At 29.7% G+C, this 20,574-nt stretch overlaps 1 protein-coding gene across 19 annotated transcripts; it reads right to left on the bottom strand.

Moving 5' to 3' along the window:
• Positions 1 to 799: 799 nt before the first annotated feature.
• On the bottom strand, positions 800 to 20,529 carry LOC128958305 (myosin heavy chain, muscle-like). 19 transcript variants are annotated; one of them, XM_054304131.1, is made up of 23 exons: positions 20,179 to 20,529; positions 19,862 to 20,002; positions 18,999 to 19,155; positions 18,354 to 18,381; positions 17,193 to 17,301; positions 16,673 to 16,829; positions 16,508 to 16,606; positions 16,175 to 16,278; positions 13,694 to 14,101; positions 12,809 to 12,979; positions 12,251 to 12,637; positions 11,938 to 12,025; positions 10,052 to 10,169; positions 8,561 to 8,681; positions 7,280 to 7,753; positions 6,347 to 6,475; positions 5,665 to 6,111; positions 4,387 to 4,697; positions 4,009 to 4,087; positions 3,117 to 3,362; positions 1,923 to 3,032; positions 1,109 to 1,837; positions 800 to 1,038 (listed from the first exon to the last, which is right to left on the bottom strand). In XM_054304131.1, exons 1-23 carry the CDS (start codon positions 20,365 to 20,367, stop codon positions 991 to 993), a joined length of 5,850 nt encoding a protein of 1,949 aa, XP_054160106.1. In that variant the 5' UTR covers positions 20,368 to 20,529; the 3' UTR covers positions 800 to 990. The 19 variants fall into 19 exon arrangements, with proteins under 19 accessions (XP_054160106.1, XP_054160107.1, XP_054160114.1 ...); XM_054304132.1 differs by lacking the exons at positions 8,561 to 8,681; positions 11,938 to 12,025 and adding exons at positions 9,088 to 9,208; positions 11,137 to 11,224; XM_054304139.1 differs by lacking the exons at positions 8,561 to 8,681; positions 11,938 to 12,025 and adding exons at positions 9,088 to 9,208; positions 10,424 to 10,511.
• Positions 20,530 to 20,574: the final 45 nt, after the last annotated feature.

The following is a 20,574-nucleotide window of genomic DNA, read 5'->3' as shown; positions in this document are numbered from 1 at the left end:
AACGTACTTTAATATACTGTAGACAAACATAACATTTATTATACAATTTAATAATTATTATTTATATATTTTATACTAAATAATCAAATTTAACGTAAAATTAGGCCAATTGATTGTCCATATTTTTATATACCTTATAAATTATAATGTAATACAGTATATATCAATGAGTTTGCACTAACATAGGCATACAAACAAATATGAACATGCTAATATTTATGTAAAATTTTCAATAATAATATTGATAAACATTTTATTTTTAGTAAAAATCTATGTCAATTAGTTTTTTAAAAATATCATTTTAAATATTCAAATTAATTATGTTATAACTATTGTGTTATAAATTATTTAATTACATTTGTATATTATTGTCATTTTATAAAATCTAATGAATTTAAAAAGTTTCGACTTGAATAACCATTGATAATAATAATATGACCATGGATAATTTAGTATTATAGTCAATGGCCTAATTTTGTTGAGATTTGTTAATTTGCAATCAGTTTATGAATTACACTATAATTTAACTTTTTATACTTAAATAAATCATTTAAAATTTAATATTAATAGGATTTAACTATATTTTTTATAAAAACCCTAATTATGCAGTAGTTATACAGTACTAACAATTAATACCATTATACAGTAATACGGTAATAATTTTACCATTTTTTATCAATTTTATAAAGAAAAGAAAAGATTGGTGTAAATTATAAACATTTAAAATATATATTAAAAACTTTAAATTATGATATATTTGTATTTAATTTAATAAATGGATAGACAGTAATAATATTGTTTAAATCGATTTATTGTTTGCACTAAAATCACGATTAATTAAAGTGATTGACATTAATGTAGACATAGATTGAGAAAAGAGAAAAATAGAGAACAAGTTTTATAAAGAGATTTAATTATAATAAGGATTTCAAATCAACATTTGATATCATTTATAATAATAGTAATAATCTTGATATCGATGACAGCATTTTACTCTTCGTCAACAACTCTTGATTTTGGTCTCGGCTTAGGAATTGGCTATTAATAAGAAATAATAAAATAATAATTAATTATAAGTTATGAATGGATAAGTGAGAGTAAGACATACGCCGGGACTCATGGCCCGTGAGGTTGAAGCCGAGCTGCGATTTCTGGCTCTAAGTTTAGCCAAAGCGTTCTCAGACATGTCAGCCCTTTCCTCTGCATCTTCGAGTTCTTGTTGAACTTTTCTGAATTTAGCCAAATTCAAAGCTGCTATTTCTTCCGCCTCTTCAATCTGTCTCTTATATGTCTTAATCTTTTGTTGCAATTTGTCGACTAAGTCTTGGATGCGTTCGTGATTTTTGCGGTCTTCGTCGGCCTGGAATTGCAATTCTTTGATACGTCTCTCAGCTTTCCTCAAATTCTTGGACGCGTCTCCGTGTCGTCTCTGTTCAGAATCCAACTCCTGTTCCAATTCTCGAACCTTTTGTTCGAGTTTTTGAATGATTTTCTTTCCTCCTTTGAGTGCTGCGGCTTCAGCCTCGTCGAGACGGACCTGAAGTTCTTTGATTTGTTGTTCCATAGCTTTCCTTAGCTTCTCCTGTTGTTGGGCGTGTTCTTGTTCTGCACGCAACTCATCTGCCAGTCGGGCGGCGTCTACCATAGCCTTCTTGGCCTTCTCTTCAGACTGTTTGGCCTCATTGAGCATCTCATCCAAGTCCGCCTGCAAAGCCTGCATTTCTCCCTCCAATTTCCTCTTCGCAACAGTAAGTGAAGAGTTTTGAGCCGACAATTCATTGTTAGACTCATGCAGTTCTGAGAGCTCTGTCTCAGCACTTCTTCGCGCTCTATCAGCCTTTAAATTAAATAATAATTACATTGAAACCATTAAATCATTTTTTCAAATATACTAAAAATTTGATTTTTTTTGTGGTAAATACCTGTTCGAGCAGTTGTCTGGTCTCTTCAAGCTCTCCGTGAAGAGCATTACATCTGCGTTCAGCCATAGCATACTGTTCTCTGGCTTCATCTCTGGCTCGTTGTTCTTCTTCATAAGCTGTTTGCAATTCTTTGAGTGTCTGTTGGTATTTCTTAATATTTTTCTGTGCCTCAGCATTGGCTTTATTGCTGTGGTCTAATGCTATTTCCAATTCATTGATATCGCTCTCCAACTTCTTCTTCATTCTCAAAGCCTCAGCCTTTCCACGGGCTTCTGCTTCGAGACTGGCCTGCATTGAGTCGAGTGCTCTTTGATGGTTCTTTCGGGTGTTTTCGAACTCCTCTTCTTTCTCTTGAAGTCTGCGGTCAATCTCTTGTCTTACTTGAGATAACTCGAGCTGTGCTCTCAGTACTTTGTTCTCTTCCTGTTCAAGAGCTGCTTCGGCTTCTTCAAGAGCTGCCTGCAGTTCTTCCTTTTCCATCTCCAATCGTTTGCGAGATTTCTCTAATTCATGAACAGAACGTCCGCCTTCGCCCAACTGATCCAACAAGTCTTTGATCTCGTCCTGTAAGTTCTTGTTTTCACGTTTGACTGCATCGTACTGTTCTTGGCTTTCCTCATAAGCAGCTCTGAGTTTGAACAGTTCTGTTGAATAATTTCTACACTCTTTCTGTGAGGCATCGAGTTCTGCAGCCAAGTCGTCCACCTTTTGCTTCCATTCGGCGACAATCTTATCAAATGATTTCTGTTTCTTTTCGAGAGTTGAGGCCAAAGCGTTTGCCCGTTCGACTTCAATGGCCATATCTTCGAGCTCTCCGGCCAATCGTTGTTTTGTCTTCTCGAGTCCGGATACTTTAGCATTGAGTTGTTCAATGTGTTCATCTGCTTCTTGCAATTTAACGCCTAACTTCTTCTTTGCCTCCTCGAGCTCCTCAAGTCTGGCCAGACCTTCGCTTTCGAACTTTGTTCTCCACTGTTGGATCTCTGCATTAGCTTTGCTGAGTTGTCTTTGGAGATCAGCCTTAGCCTCAATCTCTTCATCGAGTGATTCTCGGGCTCCATCCAAGTCATGCTCAAGATTACGGAATTTACCCAAAATTGATGCTCTTTCCTAAAAAAATACAAATAATATATTTATTAAATTTTAAATATTTGCCAAACATTTAATCAGATAATCTAAATGATTGAGTCATACTCTGCTTTCTTCATCAGCGGTTCGTTTTGCTTCATCGAGTTGTGTCTGTAATGAAGACTTGAGTTTACTTAGCTGTGCAATCTGTGACTCTGCGTCTTCGAGCTGTCTCTGGAGTTCAGAGTTTTCAACCGCCAATTTCTTCTTGGATGCGTCGAAGTCACCTAAAGTCCTATTGGTTTCGTCCAACTTTCCGGTCACTTCTCCCAATTGCATTTCCAACTGTTTGTTTTGCTTCTCAGTGTTGGCCTTTATTTTTGTAAATATTCATTAATAGTTAATAAATTTAATTTATAATATATTAAAGCCAATGCAAATATGTATACAAACAAAATACAGTATAAATCATACATTTCGTGCATAATTATTATTTGCTAAATTATTATTCAAACAAACTAATATACAGTATATTGTTTTATAATTTAATTAATAAAATGTTGGTTATTAGTAAATTGATTAAAACTCATTTGCATTTCAAATTAATGTTATAATTTTTTTTAAAATGTTTCAAATATAACAAAACAAACAACTTTTGCCAACATTGCTAATGAAGAGACCAGGGATGTAGTGATACCTGATTTTTGGTTGAATGATCGACAATCCCTTGAAGATCGGATACTTCAGCAGCCAAAGTGCTCTTTTCTTTTTCTAATCTGTTTTAATGCAATTTGGATTTCATGCAAACAATCAATTTGGACACACCATTGGGTTTTTAATTATATAATAGTTTTAAGTTTTTTCAAAAAGGAGTAAAACAAACCAAATAACTAATAATCACTACTTTAAACATAACCTCTAAATATCAAAATCTTTACTAATCATCATTTATGCATTTAATGCACAATATATGCCAAACTTTTATCATGTGCGAGGAAAGGGTGCACAATGGATATACCTTATCTCTAGTGAGGTGTTCCACACTGGCCTTTAGGTCATCCAATTCACCTTTTGTTTGTTGTTTTTCCTTTTCAATCCTATATTTTATTTAATTATTTATCGATTTTCGTGTTTAGTAAAAAAAACATTTTTATTTTTTATCTAAGTTTAACTAACAATCAATCAATGTTTATAAATAACTGCAAAACGCGTCTAAAATTCATTTAAAGACTATAAAATGTTTGCGGAATTTTTTGGGGATATATTTATTTTGGACTCTATTTACAGCTAAATATGGAGTTCACTATAAGATTGGTAATCGACACGAATGTTGTTGTAAATATCAGATGATATTTATTCAAACGGTTTAGACATAACAACTCATTTAATATAATACCTGGCCTTAGCTTTGTTCAGTTGGTCCACTTGTTCGCTGAGTTCAGCCACAGAATCGTTGTGTTTCTTCCTGAGAGCAGACATTGACTGTTCGTGTTGTAGATTTGATTCTTCGAGATCTCTTCTCAATTTAGACATCTCTGCTTCGCGACGTTTATTCATTTCAATTTGAGAAGAGGTGGCACCTCCTGCCTCCTCAAGACGTTCACTTAACTCTTCAATCTCACGGGAAAGATCTGCCCGTTGTTTCTCAGCCTTGGCTCGGGCTTGACGTTCGGCCTCCAGTTCCTCTTCAAGTTCCTCAATTCGGGCCTATTTTGACAATACATTTGCGACAATAAGTATTTGAGAATCAATGATCCGTAAGACAATTATTTGTCTATATATTTTATAATAGATTTTTTTGGCAAAATAAAGCTAAAAATAATTATAATTACTGTTTGATCAATCGATAGTAATTAGAAATTAAGCAAAATGTGATCAAAAATTAAAGTACAGTTCCGGCAATAGTTTTAAGCAAAGCAAACATAAGAGTACTTCATAGAGAAAATGGACGACTCGGGGACTGTTCTGTAAAATAGGGTCCTGTGCCCGACGGACTATACGTTTGCTTTCTGTACTCAGAGTACAGGTCGGTGGCATATATCTGGCTTTTGTTTGTAACGGATAGAAAGTTGATTTGTCTTCCAGTGCATCCCCGGCACCGGTACTCGTCTGCATAGTACTCCTTATGCTTTGAAAATCACTATCACTTGTAGTATCTCTTTTTGATACTGAATAAGAAACACCGACATCACTATCGTCTATACTATCGTATCGATTCATTACTTTGTTTTAAAAACTTATAAAAACTTTTTAAAAGAAAAGTTTGTTGACTGAACTAATGATATGAATCGATATGAGAATCACAAACAGTTTCTCTAAAACTACGGGTTTTTAAAAAATAGTTTTCATTTAAAGTGTTGATATATATTCATTGCGATTGTGATTCATGAGTCGTTCACTAGGAATGTCTGCAAATACAAGACACCCCCACAGTCTCAACTAATTGCCCAAAAAGTTATCTCTGATTCCTTATGTGGAAAGCCATTCATTTCTACAAATAGAGTCCTAAAAAAGTCTTAGGCTTTTGAGACACTCATATTTTTTTAATATGACTACACATTTATAGATATATTGCTGAGTATAAATAGGTACAAATCCCGGCCAAACAAATATCCATAAATTTAACACATTTGCCAAAAAATTAGAAATTTCAGTTTCAAACGGCAATCTATACCTGAAGTTCTTTAATTTGTTTTTGCAATTTAGAGACCAAACTCTGTTCGTCTTCAAGTTTTGCCGCCAAACTGGCCATCTCTTTCTCCTTTCGTTGAATTGATTGTTCCAATTCTTTTTTATTTTTCTCGAGATCTGCCACTGCCTCCTGAGCCAGTTTGAGGTCGCCCTCAATCTTGCGTTTATTCTTTTCGATTTCAGCTCTTTGTTTCTTTTCTCTCTCGAGATTGTCTTCGAGTTCATCTAATGTTTGTTCCAATTTGGCCTTAACTTTGTTCAAATGATTGACTTTGTCTTCAGTTGCCTGAAGGTCTTCAGAAGTCTTTTGACTCACTTCTTGCAAATTTTTCTTTTCTTTATTCAATTTGTTGATCAGTTCGTCCTGATGTGCGATTTCGTCGTTTAAGTTACGAATTTGATGGTCTTTTGATGATTTGTCCTGTTCTGCCTTTAGATGTTATATAACAATATATTATATAATGTTATAAATACTTTTAATTAGATCTCTCTCTCTCTCTCTCTCTCTCTCTCTCTCTCTCTCTCTTATATATATTCATTCATAAATTGACTAATCAATCAAAAGTTGTTAATTAGTAACAAAAGTGCGTAAACTAATTCCAACACTAATTAAATAAATAACTTAAAAGACTTTAAAACAAAAAAATAATTAATAATTAAATTACTTTTTGTAGGGATAGCTCCAAGTCTTCAATTTCTTTCTTTTGTTGAGATAATTCTGATTCCAACTTCTTCTTAGATGAGTTGAGAGAGGTGTGTGCGTCCTCCTCGTGGGACAGTCGGTCTTGAAGGTCCTGTATAAGCAAATCGTATTGTTTTTTAAGTGATTTTACATAATCCTCATCTAAATAATCTTTCTCTTCATTCATAACACCATTTAAATCACTTTCTATATCATTAAATTTCACACTTTTTGTGGCACTCATTATATCATTTAACATATTTGTCGCTAATTCTTTCATTTTATCAAAAACACCATAAAATTTCTTATAATGTGATAAAGAAGACTAACACTAAAACTAAAACAAATTTATGTTTTCCTTAATTAGTAAGAAATCATATTTGAAAACTCACTGAAACTAAACTGAATGAGAGTTCACGAAACCAACACTTATATAAACATTACTATAAATCGGATCAAAAATATTCTCGGATTTGACTCAAACGATACATTTTTTTTTAAAAAAAAGTGAGGATATATTATGATAACTGTGTTGAGATTTTGCCACAAATTTGTATTATTAAATATTTTAATATACAAAAAGTAATCATTGAGATAATTTCACATTTATATGTAAAATAAACTCAAGACTTTTGAGAAAACTATTTGATATTTACATTTTTGATGCTATAATCACTAATTTGTTGCCAACAATTTTTGTGAGAAAACTTTATAAATCGGTATCATTTATAAATTTGAAAAATTATATATATTTTTCATAATTTTGTTGCATATTAAGACATAACTATATATATAATTATCATATGTTATATATATGGCATTTAATACTTTTAAAGTCGAAGTAAGAGTCGGACTCATATAAAACTAAAAAAATCTAAATTATTTTTATCAAAGTTTTATAACAAATATAACTTACAGAGAGTTGGCTCTCAAGATCGGCCTTTTGAGAGATGGCTTTAAGTAGACGTTCTTCAACATCACCGGAAGAGCTTCTCTCAGAGTCTAATTGTAAGAACAGATCGTTCTTCTCTTGCAAGAGCTGAACGTTTTTGACTTCGAGTTCTTTGCGAAGTTTTTCTTCCCTTTCAAAGGCTTCGTGTTCTTTCTTAAGTTTTTCTTCGAGTGCTTTGAGCTCATCCTCAACTCGCGCGACATTCAACAATGGTTTGACCTTTGAGTACAACTTCCACCACAACCAGTTGCGAAGTGTCAAGAATTTGCGTAAATTTCGTTGGATAACCAATAATGCAATTCTCTGTTCCTGTAATTTCTTGAATGACTTCTTGCATTGATACCAACGAACCCATCCCTGAAGCCAAGTGATGATTTTGCCCAACCGGTCGTCTCTCATCTCTTCCAGACGACCCAAAACACCGGCGCGGAAAAAAATCTGTATTTTGCACCATAAGTGTTATGTTTTGCATATTTTATTAATATATAGGATGGGATTTAGCATGCAATCAACACATAAGGGTCATACATATAGGGACAGACATACAAAATATAGTTTCAGTCGATAGAAACACTAAACTTGTTATAATATAAATATTAGAGTATTATATCAATAAATATAATTTATATAAAGACCTACCTTTTAAAAGCTAAACAATGACATTAACGTATTGCCAATTTTACAATTATTTGTTAATCAGCAAATAAATTTGATTAATTGCTTATCTAACTTTATAATAAATTTGTTAATTTTGCTAAAATTAGAATAAATATAATAAATCAATAATGATATTAAACATGAATTTATATAATATAAGCCACAATTCTTATTATAGTAGAGTATATATTATTTAAACAAATAAAGATATATTTAGCTTAAATCTGAATTTATATATCATTTATCAAAATGTTACTAAATCTAACAAATTCATCTTTTTATAAACTTTAAACTGAACTTAGATTTCATTTAAACAATTTTTCTACATTTAATCATTTGATATTAATGTTAATCATATAATGTTAGAAAAATTATTATAATTAAATAAATTGTCTATTGTCTAGAACTTTAAATACATAATAGATAAAATAAGTATAATTTTTAAATAATTGTAATTTTCAAAAATCAAATTAAATACAATTATTATGTAAATTAAATAATATTTTTGTTATAGAAAGTTGAATAAATGGTAAAAAACGTAAACTACATGACATGACATTCAAGTTAATAACAAATACAATACCAAACCTTAGTATTACCGAACCGGTACTCCTGATCATCTATATTAGTGGCCTTAACGAGCTTTTCTGTGGCTACCTTTGCGTCAACAAATCCTTTGGGAAGGATGGTAGGCGCCAGGATTGTGTATCTGGGAACCAATTAGTTGGCAATAAATGTTAATTTCAATGGTGGGATTTTATATTAATTTTATAGACAATTATATCAATTGGTATAAATTTGGTTTAAAGGTTTATTGGATTTATAATTTTTTAGTTTTTTTGAGATAATTATAATATTTAAGGTTATAATATATAAATTTCAGGTTTTTTCTACATCTACTTGATTTGGGAAATATATTAATTAGTGACAATAAATATCATATTCGCCAAAAATTTGTGCATAAAAACAGGTAAAATCACAAACGTGTCAATCATTTATCTAAAGAATTCAATTTATAAGCTCTCTATGTCTACAATCAAAAGCCACTATTGGATACATCTACTAATGAATTGATCCAAAACTAAGTTAAAGTATTTGTGAAGACAAGTACTAGCCTTAGTGCTACCAAATCTGAAGTCATTTGCATCCAATTGGATCACTTCGATAACTTTTTCGGCTATTTTTTTCGCGTCCACAAAACCTTTCGGTATTTCCGCGGCCGCTAATATTGTGTATCTTTATTGTGGTTTTTATTTGTTAACACATAGATTATAATTTAAACATTGAAAGGAATGGGTGAATAAAAATAGATTAATTTGATTTGTGACTAAATTAGTAATTTTTAAATAGTATTATCAAAACTGTTTTTTGATTATTCAAATTTTTAAACAATTTTTTAACACAAATTAACTCTAATATAAATATATTTTTAATTTGATAAATAGGATTATTAGAACATATAAATTAAGCAAAAATTTACCTGTACCAATAATAATAGAATTTCATTGATATAGTGATATATATGTATATATCTATTGATATATATGACCCCAATTAACAAAATAAATTATATTATTGAACATTGATTTGATTAAGATTTAGTTCTAATTAACGAAAATTATTTGGAGTTTGATTTACATATAAATTGATTATAGGAATAAAAACAACACATAATAATAGGGGATAAACAGTATTGTCGTTTAATGACAGAAATGCTTGCCTTAGTTGATCCCAATTTGAAATCATTGTTATCTAATTGAATGGCTTCACATACTTTTCCAGCCACCTGTCTTGCATCAACAAAACCTGCTGGAACTGCTGCAGCCGCTAATATAGTATATCTGAAAGGGATGACAGAGTAGTACAGTGCCGCAGCACAGGGCTTAGATTGATCCTCAACTTAATGTTCTTATAAATGCTTTTATAATTTCAATTTACTCTTACAGACAATTAAAATTACGTCAAATTTATGACATCTAATAACCATATTTACCAACACTTTTTTATAATTGAGTTATAATTATTTACTTATAGATAATATATATATATATATATTATGTATAACTATTTAATTCATACCTTTGTTTGAAGTCTGGATACAACATCCTATTGGGGAAACCTTTACGACAAATACGGATACCTTCGAGTACACCATTGCAGGTCAACTGATGTAATACCAAATGAGCGTCAATCACACCTAATAACCAATTATATGTTAACTTACAGGACTCACATAATTATATTACTAATAAGTCATAAATATACTAAAATTAATTTATATTAATAATAATAAAGATTGCTTATAATAAAAAAAATATATATTTCGGATAATGACTCCAAAAGAAAAGTGATTTAGAATTACAAATTATTTTTGATTTATCGAAAGACAAAAGAAAAAAATTAATAATAATTTGTCTGACAATTAATTAAATAATATATTTTGTTGAATACCTGATTGCTTAAACTCATTAGGGATGATACAGCGCACAAAGTGTGGGTGTGTGCTCTGAAGGGTCGTCATTAACTTATTTAGCTGTTCCTATTTGTGGGGACAGTTCGGTAGTATTTCAAACAAATTCAGTATTTTCCAGTCATATTTGATATCAAGTAATTATATTGTCATTTATATTATGTCTTTGTATTTATGTAGAGTTCACAGCAAATGATTTAACATTTAGATATAGGTTTGCAAATATAGGTATAAAAAGGGCAAAACTTTAGGGTTTGATATCATATATCCAGGGATTGAACTTTAAGACATTGAAACACTAAAATTTTATATTAAAATAGAGTGGTATATGGTTTATATGGTTTAAAGGGTTTAAAGGGCCAATAATAATACCAAAAAAATCATTAGGTATAGGCCAATGGTAAAGAACCAATAAGGGGGTCAAACATAAACAAATGGTTTTCAATAAGATTTTGGGTCCACAATAAGTTTTGATAAATAATTGGTTTTACACAAAAAAAAACACATTTATATAAATATTTATAGAAAATATTGAGGAAAATAACGGATTCTATCAAAAATTAGGAATAATCGGTATTATAGGACCAACCGATAAATGAGCAAAAATAATGGTAATCATGGTATTGTTGTAGTAGTAGTAGCAGTAGTAGTAGTTGTTATATAGTTGTACTATTAATAGTACTATTAATTGTACCTGGGGATTTAGTTTCGTTGGGAATGATGCATCTGACAAAGTGTGGGTGCGTTGATTTCAGGGTTGTCATGAGTTTGTTAAGCTGTTCCTGTTTTACGTATAATTTGTTTGACAGATAATTGGTAGTGAAATGTGATAAACTATTATATTAGCTCACATTTAGATTACATAAACGTGTTTTTTATTTTGTATGGTTTTTGTATTTGTGTAGTGTTTCGGGAGATTTACAACAACAAAATTTTTGGGAAATGAATTCACGCGGGACTGGTAGGGCACACATCAAACTCAAAAAGGGTTTTAAAAGTATTATGTGTTTAAACTTGTAATCTAATATCAAGTGCAACACGTTTGCATTTTTATATCAGGCAAATTGAAAATTTCAAACCATAGGGTAAACATTGGAAGATATATTAAATTGAATCACATTTGAGATCAGATTCATTAAATATGCAAACATTTTAGGAATAATTGGTTTATTGAGTTTGGATAGGTTTATACAATTTGGTATAATTGTGATCGGGGTTTATGACATATGAAACAGGTATTTATAATATCATATTATTTTTTAATATTAAACTAATAAAAACCAAATTTCAAACTATTTATAAGGAAATTTGTGATCAATCAAGCAATCATAGTATAAAATAATCTATTTTAAAATCTATGTTATAATGACTAATATTTTAACCAAACCAAAAGAAACAACATATAGATATAATTTATATTAACATTAAGTATTTAAATTTAAATTTAGCAAACATTTTAAAACATATAATGTAAAGGAAGGCATATAGGGGTCACCTGGAGATTTGGTTTCATTGGGAATGATGCACCGGACAAAGTGAGGTTGGGTTTGACGTAATGTTGTCATCAGTTTATTCAATTGTTCCTATTATTAGTAAAAATAGTTATCAAAATTGACAAAAACACTCAAAACATTAGTGACTCAATCACATCACAAAAACCAATGCATACATTACTTATAAAATATGTGATTATTAATAACAAAAAATGTAAGGAAAAATTATAATTTATATATAAATATAGAAAATGTGTGTATTTTGTTGTGTGTTGTGTTTATTTTGTCAAATTATTTGGTCCGATAATTTCATACCCGATAGAGACCGGAAACGGTCTGGAAACCTGAACCCTTTTTACGTCCACCTCCTTTGCCTCCCTTATCATCACCACCTCCCAGACCCGGATGATCTTCGAAGATTAATTTAACCAATTCGTTAGAGCCGTGTTTGAATTGATCGACAACACAGTCGTTAAGTGGATCCTTATTCTTCTCGAGCCAACCGGTCACGTTATACGGCACAGTACCGGCGTAGTGGACAATAGCGAAGTGAGCCTCTTGACAGCCAGGTTTAGGCGGCTTAGGCTTCACAAAGTTAGGCGATTTACCCAAATGATTGGTTTTCAACTTTTCTTCAAAAGTTTTGTCACTGGCTTTGGGAAACATACTTTCTTCCTCTAAGATTGAGAGGATGCCCATTGGCTATCGTATAAAAACAATTTATTAATATATTATAATAATTTAAAGTTATTTCATAAATTCAATTTATTAAATCATTTAAATGAGTCAATGGGTTTGACTAATAAATGTTTTGCTATTGAATTATCTATAGGTTATACATAACTTAAGCCATGATTAGAGATATTTATATACCTTTTCAATGAGTTCAATACAAGCGAGTAAATCCATACCAAAGTCAATAAAATCCCAATCAATACCTTCTCTTTTATATTCTTCCTGTTCTAACACAAACATGTGGTGATTGAAAAACTGTTGCAGTTTTTCGTTTGTGAAATTAATGCACAACTGCTCGAAGCTATTAAACTACAGTGATTTAGGGTTTCATAATCACATTGTTTTGGGGATATGTATGACACATATTGTAATATATTTGTCGTCAAATATATTCCGATGGAGGATAAGATGGAGTTTAATATAATGGGTTTATGACAATCAATAAAGAGGAATAGAGAAAAAAAACAAAAACAAAAAACAATTAGTTATGTTATATTAAATGACTTACTTTTTCAATTAATTCAATACAATCGACTAAATTCATGCCGAAGTCAATAAAGTGTCACTCAATGCCCTCCCTTTTGTACTCTTGTTGTTAGAGTATAAACATATGATGATTGAAAAATTGCTGTAATTTCTCATTTGTAAAGTTGGTATACAACTGCTCAAAACTATTGAACTAATTCATAATCAAAGGTAATAATAACTAATTACCAGTTAATTATAATTTAATACTTTTGAGAATATTATACAATGTAATTACACTACACTGTATAATAATTATATAAGTAACTAAGTTTAGAGTATCTGATTGATGTATTAATTAATTGATTGCTAACAATAAAAATGTTATTAGAATTTATTTGATAATTTAATAATTATAAATATAATTTTAATTTTAGATTCTAATCTTAAATTAAAGATATAATATTAATATTTAGTATATTATTAAAGTAAGAATTATTAAAAAATGATTATTAAATATTAATTTTTTTGATAATTTAATTAACAAAAAAGTCTTACGTCAAAGATTTCAAAGCCGGCGATATCGAGGACACCAATGAAATACTGTCTCTTCTGCTTTGTGTCCAAAGTCTCATTAATTTTCTTGACCATCCATTTGAAGAGTCGATCAAACATAGCCTTAGCCATAGCACCCATGGAGTACATGACCTGATTCTGGTTTCTTCCCTGAGTCACCATTTCTGTTCCGACCTTTATTCTGGGTTTACAGAAGTTCTTGTAGAGGTCAACGGCGTTAACACCGAGCAAATGAGCCACACGTTCACCATCTTCAGTACCATCGGGTTCGCACTGTTCCTCTCGAGGTCTTTGTTTGAATTTCATTGTTCCCAAATGCATAACAGCGGCAGTAATCTTATAAACGTTATGCTTCTCATCTTCAGAAAAGCCCAACACATCGAAAGCATTCTAACCATTGATCAAATCATTTCATTTAAACAAATCATATATTTTTCAAGTCATAGGAAACAGTTAATCGATACGACATATTAGTGAATACGGCATAAAAAAGTGGACACATATTTAAAAGGATAGGCAGTATATATATATATATATATAGGAGCAACAAATAAGGTAAAGGACAGGCATTTGTAAAATTCCATAATATTTAGACACAAAAAATAATTAAAGATATTTGCTTTATATTACATAATATAAGATATAAAACAGTAATTATCTGTTAAAGCTTTTTTTTCAATTAAATTATTTTGTAAAAAAAATCTAACGATAACAACGATATACTAAACGATTATTAAGCAATAAATTTAAGCAGAAAATTATAATATATATATATATTAATTGTAGAGATTAATAATATTGATAACGATATAATTTATAATAATAATAATTGTTGAGTTGTAAAGTCCATGAAAATATTGGACACAATAAGCACTCACATCAGTCACTTTAAACTCATCGCCATCATTGACGCCTTCAATCTCAGTCCTACCCTGAGATTGATTGTGATAATATGTGATGTCTTTATTCAACAATAGTTTATCTGAAAAACGGTTTTTAAAATATACAGTATATATACAATCCGTCGCCGGAATTCACTAAATAGTTATGAATGCTTTTAAGTTGATTATTATATTTTAAAAATTATTTGTTATGATAACTAATGTTAATATATAATTAAAGATTTAGGAATTATTAGTAAATGAAATATACTACTAATGTTAATTGTTTTCTTACTTTTATTAATAAATTAGTCATTTTTAAAGTTAGTATTATCTATACAATTAAATATTAAATAAATGTTACCAAATGATTGTATGATTTCATTGATTATTGGGAATAAGGATTTACCACAAAAAATAAATGGATAAAAATGGGTATAAAAATAGTTTAAAACAATGGGTGCAAAAACTAATTTGGAAACGGATGTAGAGATCTAATAAAGGATAAGCTGTTTGGGAAGGAATGTCTTTTAATGGGTTTCTATTGGATTCCGTCGAAGAAATGTTTGGTTTTACAGAAGACTATAAAATTGTTTTATATAATTGACTCGACTATCAAATCAAATGTGAGCGCCAATCGTTGTCATAATTGATAATTACGAGAGAGAGAGAAAGTTTTGTATCTAATAGTGGTATTACTCACATCAGTATCTTTAAACTCCTGTCCATCATCCACTGATGGTATCTCTGTTTTACCCTGAGATACGAAATGATAGTCCAATATGTTATTAGAGAGTAGTAACCGCTCTAATCAATCAATTTGTCCATCAATTTTGCATTTTTTATAAAAGAAAATAAAGTAAAAATCTATTTTATCTACCATAATGTTTGTTAAACATAATTAAAACTGCAATTACTTTAATAATAAGTAAACCAATAAAATATTTATCTGTTGTTTTAAATATATTTTTAAAAATCTATTTAACAAAATTTAATATTTAACACAAATAGTTTCATATTTTATGAATTTTTCAGATATTTTTGTTGATATATAATATTAAAATTATGGAATTTTATATTTCTTTTTCAATAGCATTTCAAACATATGGTCGGGAAAGTCATAATATGTGAGGATATAACATATAAGTTGTTTTAAATTGCTTTCAAGGGTTAAGGTTTTCTATTATCAAGGATTGGTGTTAAAATTGATTTTCAAAATTACATATAATTTTTAACTTTAAAAATGCAATTATAATATTTCAAAATGGGTCAAAAATAATTATTTCATATATATATTGTGATAACATGTAAATACAATTATAGGGAATAATTCGGAATTGGGATAAAAACTACATTTACTGGTGTTTTATATATTAAAATAAAAATCACTAATTTGGGATTTGCAATAATAAAAAAATTAATAACAAATACTTATATCATAATATACAGTATTTACCGTATATTATATACCGTATAATGATTTCAGGATTGAATCATTGGGTCATTTGAAGGTCAATGAAGGGTATTGTTTGTAAGGGATGATTGAAAATCTGGGGGTAATGTGACTCTCTATACTACTCACATCAGTATCTTTACTTTCCTGACCGTCATCGACATTGGGAATAGTAGTTTTACCCTGGGATACGAAATTATAGTCCAAGATCTCATTAGAGAGTAAACACATCTCTATTTACATAACGGGGTTTCAATTAAAAAAAATCAATTATTTACTTAAATATTTAGCATTGATTTAGATTTCATTTTTAAAATTTTAAATAATCAATGAGTTTTTTGTTTTGGTAACATATTATTAAAAGAAAAAAAGATAGAAAACTATAAAATAATTAAATTTATGTAATGATTAAATAATATTATATATTAATATCAATTGATTAAATTAATATAAATGTCAAACCTTTAAGTCCTGTAACAGCTCCTGACATCATCTGATAGAAGATGTGATACGATCTCTCAAGAGTTTGTTGAGAAATGACACGAGCCTTCTCCAGAAGATCTGATGGATATTATTATTATTAAAACTATAAGACTATATATATATATATAATTAGTATAACATTACATGTTTCGATGTCAGCACCGGCCAGTTTACCCATCGGTCCGAAATGAATTCTAATGAATTTACCGAAACGTGAAGAGTTGTCGTTACGTACAGTCTTAGCGTTACCGAAGGCTTCCAATACAGGATTAGTCTGAACGACCTGATCCTCCAAATTACCCTTTAATCCGATGATTGACATTAAATTACATTTTATTAATATAATGTTTTTAAACATTTGAAAGTCGATATATATATATATATTTATAAATATACATTTAATGATTTGCTACAAAACTACTAAAAAACTATCAAAAAATTTGTTTCCTTGTCATGCATTTACTATAACTACAAAATACTAGATTTAAATTAGAAAAATATGATAAATTAGCTGACTATGAATGGAAATGGGAAATAATGGATGTATGGATGCATTGGATGCATGGATGCATTGGATGCATTGGATGTGCTGGAATTGGAGTCATTTGAAAAAATTGGTTGCAAATGGGGTTTGAAAATAACTGATGAAATATATGGTCTATACCTTCTTATTTCCATCTTTTTTGTCTGAGGCCTTAGTGACGGCACCGACATTAGCAAAGTAAGCAATGACTTTCTTGGTGTTCTCAGTTTTACCGGCACCCGACTCACCGCTAACATGTGTATCAAAATATTTTTGATTGTTATGTTATCAAAATAATTATTATTAATCATAAGACTAAATGATTTAAATATCTTTTTGTGGATATTAATTAGGACTTTGGATTTGGTATTTAGTTAAACATATAGTTTTATGTATTAATTTAATGTTTAAATTGTAGTTTTTTGGTTCTAAAGATTGAATATGAATAAGTAGTTTTGCATTTTTCATATATAATTTTTTATAACTTTGTTTTTGACTCATTTCATATAAAGATTTCCAGCACACGTGAAAAAATTGCAGATATTTTATTTAATTGATGTAACAATTAAATACTTTAAATTCATATATGAGATAATGTATAGATGATTGAGACTTACTCCGGACGAAAATTTATGTTTGAAACCAGAGGCGGCAATCAATGCAAAATATGTTATTACTTTCTTTGTATTTTCAGTCTTTCCCGCACCCGACTCACCACTATATGATGGAATGGCAGTTAATATGGTTTGGGTTTAGTTATTTAGGAAACATAAAGTTAGTCCAATGATTAGGTTTGGTATTACAGAAATAATAGATATTAAATTAGAAACTTATTGAGATTGAAATTTAGTAAAATGGAAAATTTAGAAAATTAAATAATTTTTTTATATTAATATTTTGTGATAATTATTAATAATTGATAGTGATTTGTGAGCAAATATAGTTATTGTTGATATTGATATGCGATTAGTTTATTATAAACATAATTTGATATCAATTTGAATCAATGAACGACTTTTGTTGTGAAATTGTGTTTGCATTCAAAGACGACTATATTTTCAAAATAATAGATAACTTTTTATTTTATATTTAGTTTTTTCATTATCGCCCGATTCTTCACTTGTAACCGATTTAAATGTTTAATCATTTATTTAATATCCAAATTATTATTGTGATTATATGTATTTTTTTATTTAATGTTAGTTTGAAAGTAATGGTTTATAGGAAAGGGTTGTTTTGTTAATAGGAATATAAGGAATGGGAGGATATTTGTTTCGTTGACATAATTTTTATATAACTTACGTGATTAACATGGATTGATTCTCGCGATCTGTAATATATTAATATAATTATATAAGTTTTATGTATGCATTTATTAATAAATAATTGTGTTAATAACATGCCCTACAAAATAAATGATGTAAAAATTCATCTATTGATAGATAATTAAATTTATTAATTTTTATAATTTCTCAGAGATTTATTCAATATTTTTATTGTTTTAATGAATAGTCGATATCTATGTTAATGTTATAATAATATAAAATCTAAAAATAAATTGCGAGACAAGATTGCGCTTTGAAGAAAGTATTATATGTGAGGAATGGGATCCATATATTCATAATATATTTTATAAGGATATGTAACTCGACTCAAGACAAGCCTTCCCTTTACATCACTTATAAAGCAATGAGAGAGCAAATGCTAAACACATTATTATAAGAATATATAGACATAAATACCATTTTTAGTGAGCTATAAATGAATAACTTTTCATAACTACTGTTTACTAAAGCTATTGATTGCAAAGCACTTCTCCTAACTATTTCCTCAACTGTTTGGCAGCAATTGTGCCAAATAGTGGCAAAATAAGCCAAATGGGGATACAATTGAGTTTAGGAAAAGCATATTATTATAAGATATATATATTAAGAGACATCTACTCACTCGTCAACATCTCAGTGTAAGCGCCGTCAGAAATGGCGAACAGATGTGGAGGTACTTCAGTCTTTCGTCGGCCTCTATACATCTGTACCACTCTATTGGTGTAAATCGGGTATCGTTTGTATGGATTGATTACCACACAAAACAGTCCGGAGTATGTCTAATGTATTGCACCAATAAATTGATTAATCATTTCATGTTATATATCAAATGCATGCAAATATATAACTATATCACTACTTCAAACTTAGAAATCACTAAATAACTAAAATTACAATTTTTACAAAATTGTTATAAACTTAGTCAAAACTAATCTACGGGGAAGTGATTGAAAAAAATGGTTAGATTTTTTAGATCAAAGTTGAAGGCAATGTGCACCCGAAAGACAAGTTGTAGTAATTTTCACGATTAATACATAAAAATATTGAAGAATTAAAAAAATTGATTAAAAGTGATATAAGATGTGCTCAACAAAGCACATGTAGTTTTTAATGAGATGTTATTGAGTGAAAGGTGGTAAACACGAGAACCCGAATCATCACTCCATGCCTTGATTAGGACAACAATATGATGTCCTCAAGACTTACATAAATAAGTTGGTTCTCATAGCGAACTCGTAAATTGTAGAGAACTGAGGCATCGTTCAGATAAGTCAAGTTAGACATATCCTCACATTTTTCATACTTGGGTGGATTGACCTGTTGCAACAGGTCCTTTTTCAACGTTCTCTATTGGGATCAATTGGGATTTCGACCACATTTCAACATAGGGTCGGGTATATGTGGTTTGTGGGTATTTTTAAAGGGGTTCCCATTTGGGTTCGGAATAAAAGAAAAAAAAATAAACATTAGTATCCATAGACTTACATAAATAATTTTTTGAGAGTATCTCTCTCTGAGATTATGTAAAACACTGGCGTCGTTAAGGTATGTGAGGGACGCCATGTCCTCACATTTTTCAAACTTTGGTGGATTCACTTGTTGCAGAAGATCTTTCTTTAATGTCCTCTATTTGATGGTTTAAATCCAATCAAATTAATTTGTAACAAATTTGTTTTACCAATTATATTACAATAAATTTCAATTATTATTAAATTAACATCAAATGATAATAAAAAGTAATAGAAATTGTGATGAAAACTGTAAAAAAAGTTAAATATATTGTAAAGCATTTGGTGACCTACCTCTTCTCCTTTACCGACATCAACGGTAACCATATCGCCCTTAGTTCCGGAGATATTACCCAAAAGATAGCACTCTTTTTCGTCGGGAACCCAAACCATTTTCTTTCCATCGTAAGGCTTGGTCTGGTCCTTCCTCTTCTGCTCTAATGTCACAATAAGATATTGTGATGGATCGGGATCTTCAGCCATGTTTTAGCCGATATTTTAGCCGATATTCACACAAAACTACACAAATAATTGATTTCACAAACAGAAGTGTAGTTCAGAGAAGTAAATCAGTTAAAGACAACTAAAGAATGGTATTTATGTCTATTCATATAATAACGGGTTTAGCATTTGCTCTTAGATTGCTTTATGATCTGTGCATGTCTTCAATCGTACAGCACATCCTTATAT

The sequence above is a fragment of the Oppia nitens genome, unplaced genomic scaffold (genome assembly GCF_028296485.1).
Source record: "Oppia nitens isolate AA-2021 unplaced genomic scaffold, nextdenovo-longstitch-racon4-pilon3 scaffold3_pilon_pilon_pilon, whole genome shotgun sequence".
Lineage (NCBI taxonomy): Eukaryota > Metazoa > Arthropoda > Arachnida > Sarcoptiformes > Oppiidae > Oppia > Oppia nitens.
Note: the sequence above shows the minus strand (reverse complement) of the source record. Positions and strands in the feature narration are given on the sequence as shown.

Excerpts from the sequence above, each read along its gene's own strand:
- LOC128958305 (XM_054304131.1), bottom strand. The coding sequence starts at position 20,367 with ATGGCTGAAGATCCCGATCCATCACAATATCTTATTGTGACATTAGAG. Across the intron at positions 7,754-8,560 it reads ACCGGTTCGGTAATACTAAG|ATTTTTTTCCGCGCCGGTGT; the intron begins GTTTGGTATTGT and ends TGCAAAATACAG. Across the intron at positions 4,088-4,386 it reads CTGAACAAAGCTAAGGCCAG|GATTGAAAAGGAAAAACAAC; the intron begins GTATTATATTAA and ends AATAAAATATAG.